The sequence below is a fragment of the Carettochelys insculpta genome, chromosome 18 (assembly GCF_033958435.1).
Source record: "Carettochelys insculpta isolate YL-2023 chromosome 18, ASM3395843v1, whole genome shotgun sequence".
Taxonomy (NCBI): Eukaryota; Metazoa; Chordata; order Testudines; family Carettochelyidae; genus Carettochelys; species Carettochelys insculpta.
The window spans coordinates 17,302,525-17,316,897 of record NC_134154.1 but is presented as its reverse complement, the minus strand read 5'-3'; the positions used below and the strand labels follow the sequence as shown (position 1 = coordinate 17,316,897).

The window sequence follows — 14,373 nt, the reverse complement described above, 5'->3', positions numbered from 1 at the left end:
TCCACCTTGCCGCTATATCGGCTTTCAGACATGAAGAGGGAGGGCACACGGTGTTTGCCCATCCCATGGTTACCAGGTTCCTCAAAGGGCTGGTAAACCTATACCCCCCTCGGAAACCGCTTCCACCTTCGTGGAGCTTGGACCTGGTGCTTAATGCGCTAACGGGACCACCGTTTGAACCCTTAGCCATGGTTTCCCTCCGTCTCCTTACGATAAAGACGACCTTCCTTCTTGCAATCACGTCAGCTTGCAGGGTGAGCGAGCTTACGGCAGTTATGGTAATGCCACCCTGTACAGTATTTTCCAAGGAGGCGGTAACCTTACGGCTGCATCCAGCCTTTGTTCCCAAAGTTTCTTCAGAGTTTCATATTAATGAACCTATAGTTTTACCCTCGTTTTATCCAAAGCCTCATAACTCCAACAAAGAGGCGCGCCTACACCTCCTGGACATGTGGAGGGCGCTGGCTTTCTATATAGACAGGACTAAATCCTTCCAGAAAACGGATAGACTCCTAGTCTCTCTCGCTCCCAAATCAAAAGGAGAAGGTCTCTCTTCGCAGAGAATCTCGAAGCACATCGTATCCTGCATAAAAATGTGCTACGAACTTAGACTCCTTTACTGGCCCCGCCTAGGGCTCACTCCACTAGGGCGGTGGCAGCATCAACAGCCTTTTTCAAGGGCATTGCGCTAAAAGACATTTGCAGAGCGGCGACCTGGTCATCCTATAACACCTTCGCCAAGCATTATGCCCTTCACAGGGTATTCCAAGAGGATATCCGTCTCTCGACAGCAGTCCTCTCGGGGACAAGCTGCACATAAACCGATTACCCACCTCCTATCTTGGGTTACTGCTGGGTAGTCACCTATCGTGGAGCACCCACAGGGACACTCGAGGAAGAAAGAGAAGTTACTCACCGTAGTAACGATGGTTCTTCGAGATGTGTCCCTGTGGGTGCTCCACCACCCGCCCATCCTCCCCGCTTCGGATCTCTGTTTAGTATTTTTCAGGAGCATCCAAGGCGGTTGGTCAAGGAACGGGCAGGGACCGGATCGCGCACGTGGCTGGGAGTGCGCAAGGGAGCGGCGCGCGCCGGCACATGCGCGGTCCGGCAGAAACTGCTGGAAAGATCTGACCTGTGGCGCCGGGGCGAGCCTGACACCTATTGTGGAGCACCCACGGGAACACATCTCGAAGAACCATCGTTACTACGTTGAGTAACTTCTCTTTCTACCTGCTTCTGCTCGCTCCTCCAGCCCCATCACAGAGCTGTTGTGGAAGGAGGATGAACAGGGGAGGGAGAGGCCCAGCCACAGCAGCTCCACACTGGGACCAGTGGGCAGAAGCAGTGTGCTATATGTACTGCCGCCCTGAGCCCCTGCGCCAGGCTTGTTAGTCAGGCCGTGCCGCTCAGAGGGAGCTTAGCTCTGCATCATTGTTAGCTCATTTTTATGTGAATAGGTGAAGCAAATGATCAATTGCATGCATGGTTCATTGTAATTTAAGTATTATGAAGTTTTTCCTTTAAATTGGTGTGGCTGTGTCTGCATATGGGAGCCCACTGTCAAAAGGCCAAGATCGAAATCGGGCCCAGTGGGTAGTGCTCAATGGCTCAATATCTGGATGGCGGTTGGTTTCAAGCAGAGTGCCGCAAGGCTCGGCTCTGGGGCCAGTGTTAACATCTTTATTAATGACCTGGATGAGGGACTGGATTGCACCATCAGCAAGTTTGCAGATGACACAAAACTAGGGGTAGAGGTAGATACATTGGTGGGTAGAGAGAGAATCCAGAGTGACCTGGATAAATTGGAGGACTGGGCCAAAAGAAATCTGATGTGGTTCAACAAGAAGTGTAGAGTTCCGCACCTGGGGCGGAAGAATCACAAGCATTGTTATAGGATGGGGACTGACTGGCTCAGCAGCAGTATGGTGGAAAGGGACCTGGGGTTACAGTGGATGAAAGGCTGGATATGATTAAACAGTGTGCCGTTGTAGCCAAGAAGGCTAACGGTATACTAGGGTGCATTGGGAGGAGTATTTCAAGCAGATCTAGAGAAGTAGTTATTCCCCTTTATTTGGCACAGATGAGGCCACATCTGGAATATTGTGCCCAGTTTTGGAGCTTCCGGTATAAAAAGGATGTGGATTTGCTGGAGCAGGTTCAGGTGAGGGCAACAAAAATGATCAAGTGTCTGGAGCACAGCACCTATGAGGATAAGCTGAGGGATTTGGGCTTGTTTAGTTTACAGAAGAGAAGACTTAGGGGTGATTTAATAGCAGCCTTCAACTTACTGAAGGGGAGCTCTAAAGAGGAGGGTAAGAAACTGTTCTCAGTGATGTCAGATGTCAGAACAAGGAGTTAATGGTCTGAAGTTGAAGAGGGGGAGGTGTAGGTTAGATATTAGGAAAAACTACTTCACCAGGAGGGCGGTGAATCACTCAAATGCGTTGCCTAGAGAGCCGGTGGATTCTCCATCCCTCGAGGTTTATAAGTCCCAGCTTGACAAGGTCCTGGCTAGGATGACTTAGTGGGGGTTGATCCTGCTTGAAGCAGGGGTCTGGACTGGATGACCTCCTGAGGTCCCTTCCAGTCCTATGATTTTGTGATTCTGTGAAATCCCAGATTTCGAAAATGTACAACCACATGCCAAAGGTGAATCACAGGTCCTGCCCCCACCCCTTTCAAAAATCCACTCCATTCTTTGGAAAGGGAGCATCCACACGTCTATGAGCGCTCTTTCAAAAGAACAGAGCTGGAGATGCGGCAGATGGGGTTGCGTGCCTGCCAAGCCCTTCCTGGGCCTTCAGCCAGCTGCTTCCCTAACCCCCTGCCCTGCATGAGCTGATTCCTGTCAAGCTGTCACCAGCTACGCAGACCCCAGTGCAGCAGCACCATGGCAGATGAGACTGTGCTTCTGGCCCTGGACGCAGACATCATGGGCGCCGATGTCCACCTCATCTGCACGGTCACCGCAGCCACCGCTCTCCTCCTCAGGAGACAGAGCACCCCCTTGGACACCTCCCCAGTCTGCACCCCACCCCCGGCACCTATGGAGCCACCCCAGCAGTTCACACTGGTGAAAGCAGCTGGTGCTGTGGCAAAGAGATGATGCCATATGGCTGTGGAACTTCCACATGAGCCGGAATACCTTCCAGGAGTTATGCTGCTGGCTGGCCCCCACACTGAGGCACCAGGACACCACCATGCAGCCTGCACCCCTCCTTGAGAAGCAGTTTGTGATAGCCATCTGGAAACTGGCCATCCTGGACTCCTACTACACAGTGGGGCACCAATTCGGGGTGGGTAAAGCCACCGTTGGAGAATTCCTTATGGAGGTAAGCCAGTTCCAGGGCACACCCTTACCATGGGGAGAGGGGAGGGGGACCCTTGGGGGCTGCTGGCTGGGAGGGGTCTGGGGGGTTGCTGGCTGGCAACACCCTGCTGCACCCTCATGAGAGCACGTGTCCTCCATCCCATGCAGGTTGTCCGTGCCATAAACATGATGCTCCTGCATTGGGTCATCCGTGTCGGGGACCTGGATGCCATCGTTGGGGGGTTTCGCATCACTGGGTTTCCTGAACTGCTTCGAAAGGGCTGCCACACAGTAGTTCTCCAGTTCCTGGTGCATCACAAAGGCCAGTTCATGGACATCTATGTGGGCTGGGCAAGCCGAACCCATGACGCCAGCGTCTTCTGCAGTTCCAGCCAGTGCAGGTGTATGTAGGCTGGCTCCTTCCTCCCCCAGAAGCAACTGCCAGTTGTGGATACCACCGTGCCACTCTGCCAGGATACTGGCATAGCTGATGTGGCCCTATATTATCCATCTTGACCCCAGCTGGGAGGCCTTCAACACCTACCTTAACCAGGTTTGCCCTGTGGTTGAATGGGCCTTTGGGTGCCTCAAGGGCTGGTGGTGAACCCTTGCAAACCTTGAGGTTGGGGTGCACAATGTCCACCTGCTGTGCCCTCCACAACATTTTGGAGGGTAAAGGGGATGCCTATGTCCAGGAGTGGGCAGCTGAGGCTGCCGCAGGGTTCGAGCATCTGACTGCTGCTTCCAGTCACCAGGTGAACCGCAATGGGGTTCGGATCAGGAATGCCCTCCGGGTGAGCCTTGCCTCTGGGCCACACTGACACTTCACCCCCAACACTTACCCCTCACCATCCCTGCATACATCCACCTTCCCCCCCCGCCCCCCGCATTCACCAACACCCTACCCACACCTCCCGCCACGAGACCATGGGACACGGCATCGTTCAATAAACCATTTGTACCCATCAACCATAACTCGGTGTCTGTCCAAACACACAACTATTTACAATGAGGGGTGTGGGGCTAACTATGTTCTTCTTGGGGCTGGGAGGGACCTGAACTGTGAGGGGTGCTGGGAGGGTCACTCAGGGACAGGGGTTGTGGGCAGAGAGCCCAGTTAGCTCCAGGCTCCCCTCCCTGCATCTGGGGAGGGGATGCGGGGAGCACTGGCATTTGGGGGCGTTGGGGGGTGTCAGTGGGAGTCTCATCATGGGGTGGTGTGAGAGCTTTTGCTGGAAGCTTGGGCGGGTAGACAGCAGGAGGCAGCATGGAGGGCTAGGAGCCATGCTACATTGCCCATGTGCTCCTGGAGGCTCCCATGGATGCCCTCCAGGCGGGACATCAGGCAGTCCCATGCCTTCCTCCACCAGGTCATGTCTGCTTCCTCCAACCAGAGGTGCTGCTTTGCCAGCTTGGCCTGGTGGAGGCTGGCGGTGTCATCCCCTGTTAATCGCTGCATGCCGCTGCAGACTCTGGCTGCAAGCATGCTGTACCAGTGCTGCTGGAGGTACCCGGCCCCCGTCCATCATCTCCAGGGGGCTCTCCAGGACCACTGAGGCTGATGTACGGTGCAGGCCCTCGACTGCTGCAGCTGGAAGGAGAGGAGGACGGGCCGAGGTGTGATGGGCACAGCATCTGTGAGGTGTCGGAGGCACACAGAGTCCCCACCCCCCAAGTGGGACTGCCCCTGGGTGAAGCCCAGTAGGACCTATGTCCCACTGTGTATCCAGCACCTGGAGCTGTCCATGGGGCTGGGTGCTGTCTGGTGCAGGTGGGCGCCAGGGTGCACACCCTGCTGTGGACTTATCAGGGGGTCCCTTGATGACCTCCGGCGACACCCAGCTGGACGACCATGAGGGGATGTCGATTATGAGGTAACCTTCCCCACTGGACCAGTCCTGGATGGTCTCCACCCCCTGGCTCAGGCTGACTGGTCCCGGCTCCTCCAGGGCCTCTGGCTCAGACTGGTCTGCGGAGGTGTCCAGGTCCACTAGGGCAGGGGAGCTGTCCTGGGGCCCCAGGATGGAGCAAAGCTCCCAGTAGCCGGAGCAGGTGAAGGGACCTGCCCCTGAATGCCCGGCCTCGTCCCAGACCCTGGCGTAGCCCTGACAGAGCTCTTTAACTTTGTTCCGGGTGGCCATGGCCCGTCAGTCCCTGGGCCAGGTGGGCGAAGGCTGTAGCGTTCCTCCGCTTGACCCCCATCTCCCAGAGGACAACCACCTCCTTCCAAAGTCCAAGGAGGTCTCAGAGCTCAGGCTCCGTCCAGGAGGGGCCCCCCTCTCCCCCCTTTTTTATTCCAGGGCTCTCTCCTGGGAGCCACGTGAGAGCTCTGAGGGAGAGTCTTAGGAATCCGGAGATGGACAGGTGGTGGCCATGTGGTCTTTGCTGTCGCTGGGGGTGGCTGAGCGGGCGTGCTGTGCATAGCTTGTGCAGCTGCAGCTCGCCAGCTCTCAGCTTCTTGCCATGGGGTTTCTGGATCCATGCAGCTTTAACACTGGCCAGACGCACGGATCATAGCGCCCCATTGCTGCAGGGCAGGGCGTGTCCACACTCCAGCTGGGCCCTGCCATGGAGGACTCCTCTTTTGAAAGAATGGGCCATGGAGTGTCTACATGTATCTTCTTTCAAAAAAGTTTTTTGAAAGGAGGTACTCTACCTGCTGGGGGATTGGGGTCTAGCTTTTGACATCGGAGCTGCGTTCCTGCAATTTCCGTTAGAAAGAGCGCAATGCACATGTAGATGCTCTTTCTATTCTTTCGAAAGAGGGCCTGTCTTTTTGAGAGTATGTGTACGTGTAGACACACCTTGTTATGTACATGGCACCCCAAACAGTGAATGTTCATATAAAATTTTTAGTAAAACAGTAATCATGTTGATATACATTTGTATCCCCTATGTGTAAATAATAGACTTCTGCTATTTTCAGCACAATTGCTCCAGTGGTTGCCATTATACCTCCACCCCCAGATATCCAACCTGTTATTGACAAGCTGGCTGAATATGTTGCTAGGAATGGAATTAAGTTTGAAACCAGTGTTCGTGCCAAGAATGATCTGAGGTGAGAGAAAGTTTGCCCTTAACTTTAATTTATGTTCTTTAAAAAAAAAATTTACTTACAATGCATGTATTTCTGAAGAAAAGCCTTTTAAGGAAGGTTTTTGGTAATTTTTTCTGTTAAAATTCAAGAGACCATTTAAATTTAATCCTAAAGCATCAATACTAAAATTCAGAAGTTGGGATTCTGAACACATACATTCCTTGGGAATTTGGGCATAAACTAATATGTTTCAGAACACCATACATTGTTCTGCAGGTAGTGTAGTGAGATGGGTAAATGATTGTTGACACTTGCTGTGTTCATGTATATATTGCACAAATTACTTTTCCCTCTCTTGTAACAGGTTTGAGTTCCTGCAACCATGGCACCAGTATAATGCCTATTATGAATTTAAGAAACAATTCTTTCTTCAAAAAGAGAGCAGTGACAGCTCCCAGGTATGTTTAATGGGACAGGTGGTGGGGAAGGTAGATCATTTTGGTTTTCTTTTGTATTCTATATTCAGAGAGTAATATGTAAAACTAATTCCTGTAGCGAATGCTTGAGTTAAGGAAGGAACTTGGATTCCTTCTATTTCATGGAACATAAATCCAGAAAGTGTCTGTCTGTAATCAGATTTGTAGTTTTACTCTAGTATGGCATAAGCAAACAGTATTTTTTATAACATTGAGAAGTGAAACATCCTGAGAACCTTTTGAGCTCTGCAGAGGGGAATCTAACATATTATGCCACTACTGTGTGGAGACCCAAAACCCAGAGTGGTGCTCTGCTCCCGTGAGGCGTAGGAGAACTGCAGTAGCAGTTACCTCTCCCTGCATTCCTCAGCCTGCTGTCCTTGAGGCAGTGCTTTGTTTTTGTGATCCACTATTGCTCAGAAACACTGAGAAGGTCAGTGTAATCTGGCTTCGATCCCGACCAGATTTGAGAAGATGTGCTTTTTTCTGTGTCTCACTGAATTTCTGGAGAAAACACAAAACACACATGATTGAAGATAGGGAAACAAAGTGGAAGCAGGCAAGAATTTTTTCTGTTGCTGTGTAATTAGTAAATTGCCATATAATTTTTATATCCTGTTAGGATTACAAGATTTTAGTGGAAACTAATATTTTTATGAAGAGTTTTGTATTTAATGTATCTTTTCTTCCTGAAGTATTTACAAGCAGTGGGTTTACATTGTCTCTTATGGATAGACTAATAAGAATTTATTTTAAAAATTCTGAGGAAATGATACATCAGAAAAAAATAATGAGGGAATTACGAAGCATTTTAACTTTTCAGATATGATTTGATGAATCTAGCTAAGAAACCAACAGAACATGCTTCTGATGTTTTGTGTGACTATATGAATGTTTTCCCCTGTGTACTTGTACAGATAAGTCCCTTTTCAAAAAGATGAGTTATTTGTGCTTGTAACCAAATACAAAGCCTTTGGTTCCTGCTTCTGCATCATTTAAATCAACTTATCATTGAGTTTAGGAAATACAAGAGCAAGTCCTCAATTCTATTTTGTTATATTTTATAACTCTAAACTGTTTATGGTTTAGTTCGTTCTTGGCCAGTGAATGGCTGCAGAGGAAGGAATGATGGCTGAATGAGTCCCTCCTTAAAGTCTAAAATCTTTAAACAGTTCATTCAAAAGCAGCAAGTTTGTTTTGTTTATGTAATTTTCGGGCCCTTAAGTTTTTCAGCTTTTTTTAATGGAGAGCACTCCAAATAGCTTTCATTTAATATTTATTGTTTATCTTGAGTCTTGGAGCAGGAGGAGAAAGAGAGAGACAATTTTTTACCATAGATACTTTGAGCGGCCACTGATATTTGTGAATTAAACTGTTGCAACAGAACTACCTAGATGCTTTGAAATCCTCAAAAGGGGTGATAATATTAGAAATATAAGTGGTTTTGTTGTCTGTGCTATGATCCTGCATACGTTTCTTCTCACTGCTCTAAGAATCAAACAAAGAATCACTCAAGGTAGTTCCCCTTATCTCATCTCCCACCATTGTCCCCCCACCTTATAGAATCCCAGTAACTTTAGTGGGAGTTTCAGTGAAAACTTGTGAGCAAAGGAGGTTTCCAATTGGAAAAAAAGGTGCCGCTTCTTCTGCTACTGATATTATTTAAAAGGATCCAGGACTGTATATAAGTGAGCCTCTTTTTGAGAAATGGTTTTCTGAATAGTTCTGATCTGCCCAGTATTATTGCTAAAAGCAAGGTGCTCCTTAATCCACCTTTCGTTAGTAACAATCTCACTTCTCTCTTCCGGAAGAGATAAAGAACTAGTAATCATGTACAAGAACAGAGAGGTGGCTGTGTTAGTCTCTATCTTAACAAAACAAACAAGTGGTCATGTAGCACTTTTAAGACAGACAACGTAATTTATTAAATGATGAGCTTTTGTGGGCAGACCCACTTCAGATCTGGAGATATTGCTGTACTGGAAATAGTGCTGAAAGTGAATTGTCATGACAGTTATATAACAGATACAAACAAAAAAAATTGAAATGAAAACTGACAAATCAGGTGCATAGCACAAAAGAGGGGGGAGAATACAGGAAGGAGGAGTTATAGGGAAATTGTTTTAGCCAGGAAATAAATTGTTTTCACTTTAGCAGCAGCAGCTTGCAATAGTTCCCCGATTATCTTTTGTCTGTATCTTGTTTTGTAAAGAATGTATAAGTACAAATTAATAAGTATCAATAAGTTAATAATTAATATTTATTAATATTAATGTTAATATGTATTAATAAGTATTAGCAGATGTGTTAGAAGTGGCATCACCTTTCATTGTGATCACTGTAAATAGTCTTGAACAATACTGGTAAAGGCCCCCAAGAAGCTTGAGACCAAGACTAATACAAATTGGAAGTAGGGCACCTTTTGAAACTGCATTAGTTTTGAAACTGCAACTCCTCAAAAATAATAGCTGAAGCAGAGCTACTGGCAGAACAAATAAATTTATGGAAAAGCATTATTTTTAAATCATTTCATATTGCTTAGGCATTACAGTCAATTTGTATATGTAATTTGTGGCTTGACATGGGTAATTTCATATTGGCTACGTGTACACTAGCCAAAATCTTCGAAATGGCCATGCAAATGGCCATTTCGAAGTTTACTAATGAAGCTCTGAAATACATATTCAGCACCTCATTAGCATGCGGGCAGCCGCAGCACTTCGAAATTGACGCGGCTCGTCCCGATGGGGCTCCTTTTCGAAAGGATCCTGCCTACTTCGAAGTCCCCTTATTCCAATGAGCAGATAGGAATAAGGGGACTTCGAAGCAGGCAGGGTCCTTTCGAAAAGGAGCCCCATCTGGACAAGCCGCGCGGCAATGAGCTGCGTCAATTTCGAAGTGCCGCGGCTGCCCGCATGCTAATGAGGCACTGAATATATATTGCAGTGCTTCATTAGTAAACTTCGAAATGGCCATTTCAAAGTTTTTGGCTAGTGTAGACATGGCCATTGATATATTCAGAATTAGCCAAGGAACAGCAGAATGGTTTAAGAATTGTAGAAGCTTTTCCTCCACATTCCATCATAGTTTTTCACCCTTTTAACCTTTCTGCGCTGTTTTCTCTGTCAGGTAAGTTGTTTCAGATTTACTTTAAATTGAAAAGAAGCAAAACATGAGGTCTGTGTTATCAGCAGGGTTATTGGCAAATACTGGAGCTAATTGGACTACTCTTTTTGAAATGGTTAGAAGAGTTCCAGAAGTTTTGACCAGAACAGAACAGTAACAGAAGTTTTGACCAGAATTGATTATGCATAGATTATACACAACACCTAGCTTATTTCTTACACAGAAAATCCTCACTTTGTGCTGTCCATTAGACTAAAGTAAGGATTATATGTGTAAGAAATAAATAATATTTTGTGTAAGTGATTTATATAATGCCTCTAATGTATGTATTGATTGAAGTGAAAGGAGTGAATTTTAGGTAATATCTTTCAGCTAAGACATGCAACTCTAGTTTCAGTTTTGTTAAATGAGCGAAGAGTTTCTATTTTGTAGTAATTGTACTTGATGAAATGTTAAATACATAAGATTTCCCCTCAACTAGAGAAACTGCAGTAGCATATTTTAAGAAATATCAATCCATTATCTTTCAAAGAAAAATTGGGGGAAAAATGTTTGTTCCCTCAAGTATAAGTGATTTTTTTGTATTGAAAATTTCAACACTCTCAAAAATGTTTCCTTTTCAGAAAGGTTATATGAATTTTCTTATATAATTTGTTCTGCATTTTTATTATATAGTAGAGCACACAGTAAATATTAAATGGTAAAGGAAGAAGCAACACAATGTTGTACTGTCATGAACAAAGTAAGTCTGCTTCAGCAATGGACTTCATATGAGATGTTCTTGACCACCCTTGCCTAGGCAGCAGTTAATGAAAGCTGCCTTAATTTGCTATATTTGAGCACTCATATTCAGAGGATACAGAGGTTATAAAGCACTTGCCTGTTACTCTGAGGTACTAAATATGTGTATTAACAAAGTAAAGGGAGACAACTGGGGTTAGTCGTACTTGTTTTTCTTCCATTTCTGTAATTTCCTGGGTAACTCATCTGGAACTGGTGAAGAAAACTAAGTTTACTTGTTTTCTCGCTCTAGTTACTGTAGTGAGACAAAAAAAGGAATACTAAACACTTGGTATTAATTTAATTCAAGGTGTCAGCAAAAGTAAATTACTGGTAAACAAAGTTTACATTTACAATAAACCGTTGAGATATGCACAACCAAGTTGTCTCAGGTTAACGTGACTGCTGCCGCTGCAGTTTCCCCACTCCTGTCGGAGCAGCAGTCTTATTAACCTGAGACATGCACAACTTGGCTGAGTGTATCTCAAGGGTTTAGCGGCCTGACTCTTGCCTCCCCAACAGGAGCAGATTCCTGCTCCTGTCAGGGGTGGCAGCCACTCCTGTCAGTGGCAGCAGCGAGAGTCAGTCTGCCGTCCCTAACAGGAGTGGAGAAACTGATCCTGTCATGGACAGCAGCCTGACTCTTGGCTGCCGCCCAGAACAGAAGCAGTTTCCCAGTCCCTGAGCGGGAAACTTCTCCTGTCAGGGGCGCCAGCCTGACTCTTTGCATTTGTTCTGCGGTGGCAGCCGTTTCCCAGCCCCCGAGCAGGGAAAACTGCTCCTATCGCGGGAGGCAGCCTGACTCTTGGCTGCCACCCCAGAACAGAAAGTTTCCCAGTCCCTGGAATGGCGAGAAGCTGAGAACCAGGTAACAGCCTGATTCCCAGCTCCCCTCTGCTTGCAGAGCCATGAAACTGGCCAGGGCAGCAACCCATGTCAGGTTCCTGGCTCCAATGAGTGGAGGGGAGCCAGGAGCCAGGCTGCCCCTGGTTCCTGGCTCCCCTCCACTGGCTGGAGCCAGGAAACTGACCAAGGGTCTGCAAAAGGAGGGGAGCTGGGAACCAGGCTGCAGCAAAAATTTGAGTTACGGGGGGGTTGCATTCCTGCAACCCCCATGTAACTGGAGGGCTTACTGTATGTTGCTTTTCCAACTGACACATTATGAATACTTAGACCTGCCTGTTTGGCATTGTGAGACTGAACAATTTTTTTAAAATAGTTTAGGTATCCTTTGAGAGACGATAATTATATTTTACTCGCAAATCAGATTATCTCTCGTCCTGCAGAACAAGTTTTATATTTATATTGATTTCAGAATTTATTCATCTGTCTTGGATAATGCTATTTGTGTGTGATCAGACTTTTATAAAGTTGCTGGGCTTTCTTGGCTAATGTTTCCGTTGGCTAATGTTTTCCCTTGCAGTTTCCTAGTTTGAAACCAAACATGGAGGAACCTAAAATGGGAAAACCTTAAGGTATTTGATTTGAAAGAAGTTAATAGAGCATATTGTGCTTACGGTATTTGCTTCTCCAATTCTGACACTCTTACAGGATTAGTTTTAGAGTAAGAAATATGATGTTTTACTATTTTATTTAAAAAATAAAATGGTACAAGTAACTTGACTGCTTTTTAGGTTTGTCGTTACGGTCCCTTAGAACAGACACAAACAAGGATGGGCCTAATAATAAAAAGACTACAGTTCTAAAATGTGAATGGTAGGCACCCTTTTATTAAATCCATCCACTTGGCATAAGACTATAAAAGAATGACCATACTGGGTCAGGACAGAGGTCCATGTAGGCCAGTGTCCTGTCTGATAGGTGTCCCAGAGGGAGTAAACAGAACAGGTAATCATTTAGGTGATCCCTTCCTTATTCCACCTTCCCAGCTTCTGGCAAACAAAGGCTAGGGACACCATACCTGCCCATCCTGGCTGATATCCATTGATGGACCTGTCCTCCCTGAACTGACTGTAGTGCTAACTCAGTCTCAGGATGGCCCATCTGACACCTGTCACTGTCAGTGGATAAGTAAACTACATAGCTTGTTAGGTCCGCATAATTCACCAGGGACAAGTCATTGGCAACAAGATGGATAATGGAAGTTCCATTTCCCTGAGCATTTTTGGGGATTTTTAAGCAAAAGCTGCATAAATGAGAAAAGAATGAATCAGTGCTTTTTTTGTCCCTATATTAACTAATGCAATAACAGCCCTTTGATTTGAGCAGAGTTTGAGGTAAAAGGATTGGTCTAGTTCATTGGAAGATGGAAGCCAAGCATCTTCCTGTCAAGTATGAGATTCACTTAGGTCCTGATCCGCAAACACTTATGCATTTTACACCTGGTTTAGTACATGGAGCTGGGTGCCATAAACCAACTTAATTTCTAATGATGTCACTAACTGTGTGTCATGTAAAAGAGAAACTGAATTTGCATACCTTTCATTTTTGAAACGTCAGTATGAAAGCACGGGATTTTTGTCCTTTGGCTCTTCTTTATATTTAGAAGATATTTTGTATTTTTATATTTAGAAAATATTTTGTCATAAAAATGTTAACATGCTGCTGTTTCATGGCACTGTAAATGTTACATTCAACTTTTATTTTATAATAATGTAAACAGTAATTTGAAAGAAATATTTCTCTAATTTTCTGGAAAGCTTACATTTTTACTTGGGGAGAAAAATCTCGTAACTAATATAAATGAAGTTTAGACTAGTACTTCATAAAAAATAGGTGGAATAGAATAGGCATCACCCTATTTAAATACTAAAATTTCGTATATATCCTAAACAGGGTTGGCTATTACACATCTATTGTCAAATTGCTGTAATTTTGTTTACATTTAAGAAAGTTGGTGAGAATATTTTCAGTTAAGTTCAGTTTTGTTGAAATGTTCAGTTTCATCAAGCTGAGATGTGTTAGTTGTGGTGATTTTTTCATAGGGAAGTTTTTTTTGGTTCAGGACTCTGGTGAATTCAAGAGAGACTCACGCAAATAAGGTGCTTTCACCTTGTGCAAGTGATGCATATTACAAATATATAGGATTGCACAGGCAAACCACCTTAGTTTTTTTTCTCAGCTGCCTTCAGCCTTGTACGAAGTGTTGAACATTCCAGTTTTATGTTTACGTATCATAGTTTGGGTAGTTGTCTAGAGTTTTGTATGGGGTTGTCATTTTGCCATTTGAAGGTTTATATTGGACTTTTTAATCTCCTGGTATATGCCAGGATCCCCAGACTTGAAAAACTGTCTCTCCTTTGGGAAAGCTATTCCAACTAAAAATGGACAGTCTCAGGTCTTTGGTGTTTTGGAACTCCCACATACAGGCAAAATGTAAGATCTGCTCCTTATTGAAAAAGTAGACCTCACAAGAGCAAGAAAATTAAATTCAAGCTCTTATTGACACATCAAGCTCTAAAACCAGTTTCTGACCTGGATCCAAGGTCTTTCCTTTGCCAGCTTCTGACCACACGTCAGCTGTGTCTACATTAGAAGCATCTGTTGACAGAAACTCTGTTGACATATTGAATCTACGCACAAAAGTAGATTGACAGAACAATCCTGTCTGTCACAAGAGAGCAGCAAGACTGCCCTGCCCTCTGTCGAAAGATCACCTGACCAGAAGATCTGCACACAGG

The 14,373-nt window shown here is 45.6% G+C and overlaps 1 protein-coding gene across 4 annotated transcripts in view; it reads left to right on the top strand.

The window, feature by feature from the left end:
* The window catches only part of SFSWAP (splicing factor SWAP), a 199,729-nt gene that overhangs the window by 61,909 nt on the left and 123,447 nt on the right, over positions 1-14,373 (top strand). For all 4 annotated transcript variants that reach the window (XM_075013064.1, XM_075013063.1, XM_075013062.1 and 1 more), the window contains exons 9-10: positions 6,240-6,371; positions 6,715-6,808. In XM_075013064.1, the coding sequence (XP_074869165.1) occupies positions 6,240-6,371; positions 6,715-6,808 (226 nt within the window). The remainder of the gene's footprint in view (positions 1-6,239; positions 6,372-6,714; positions 6,809-14,373) is intronic.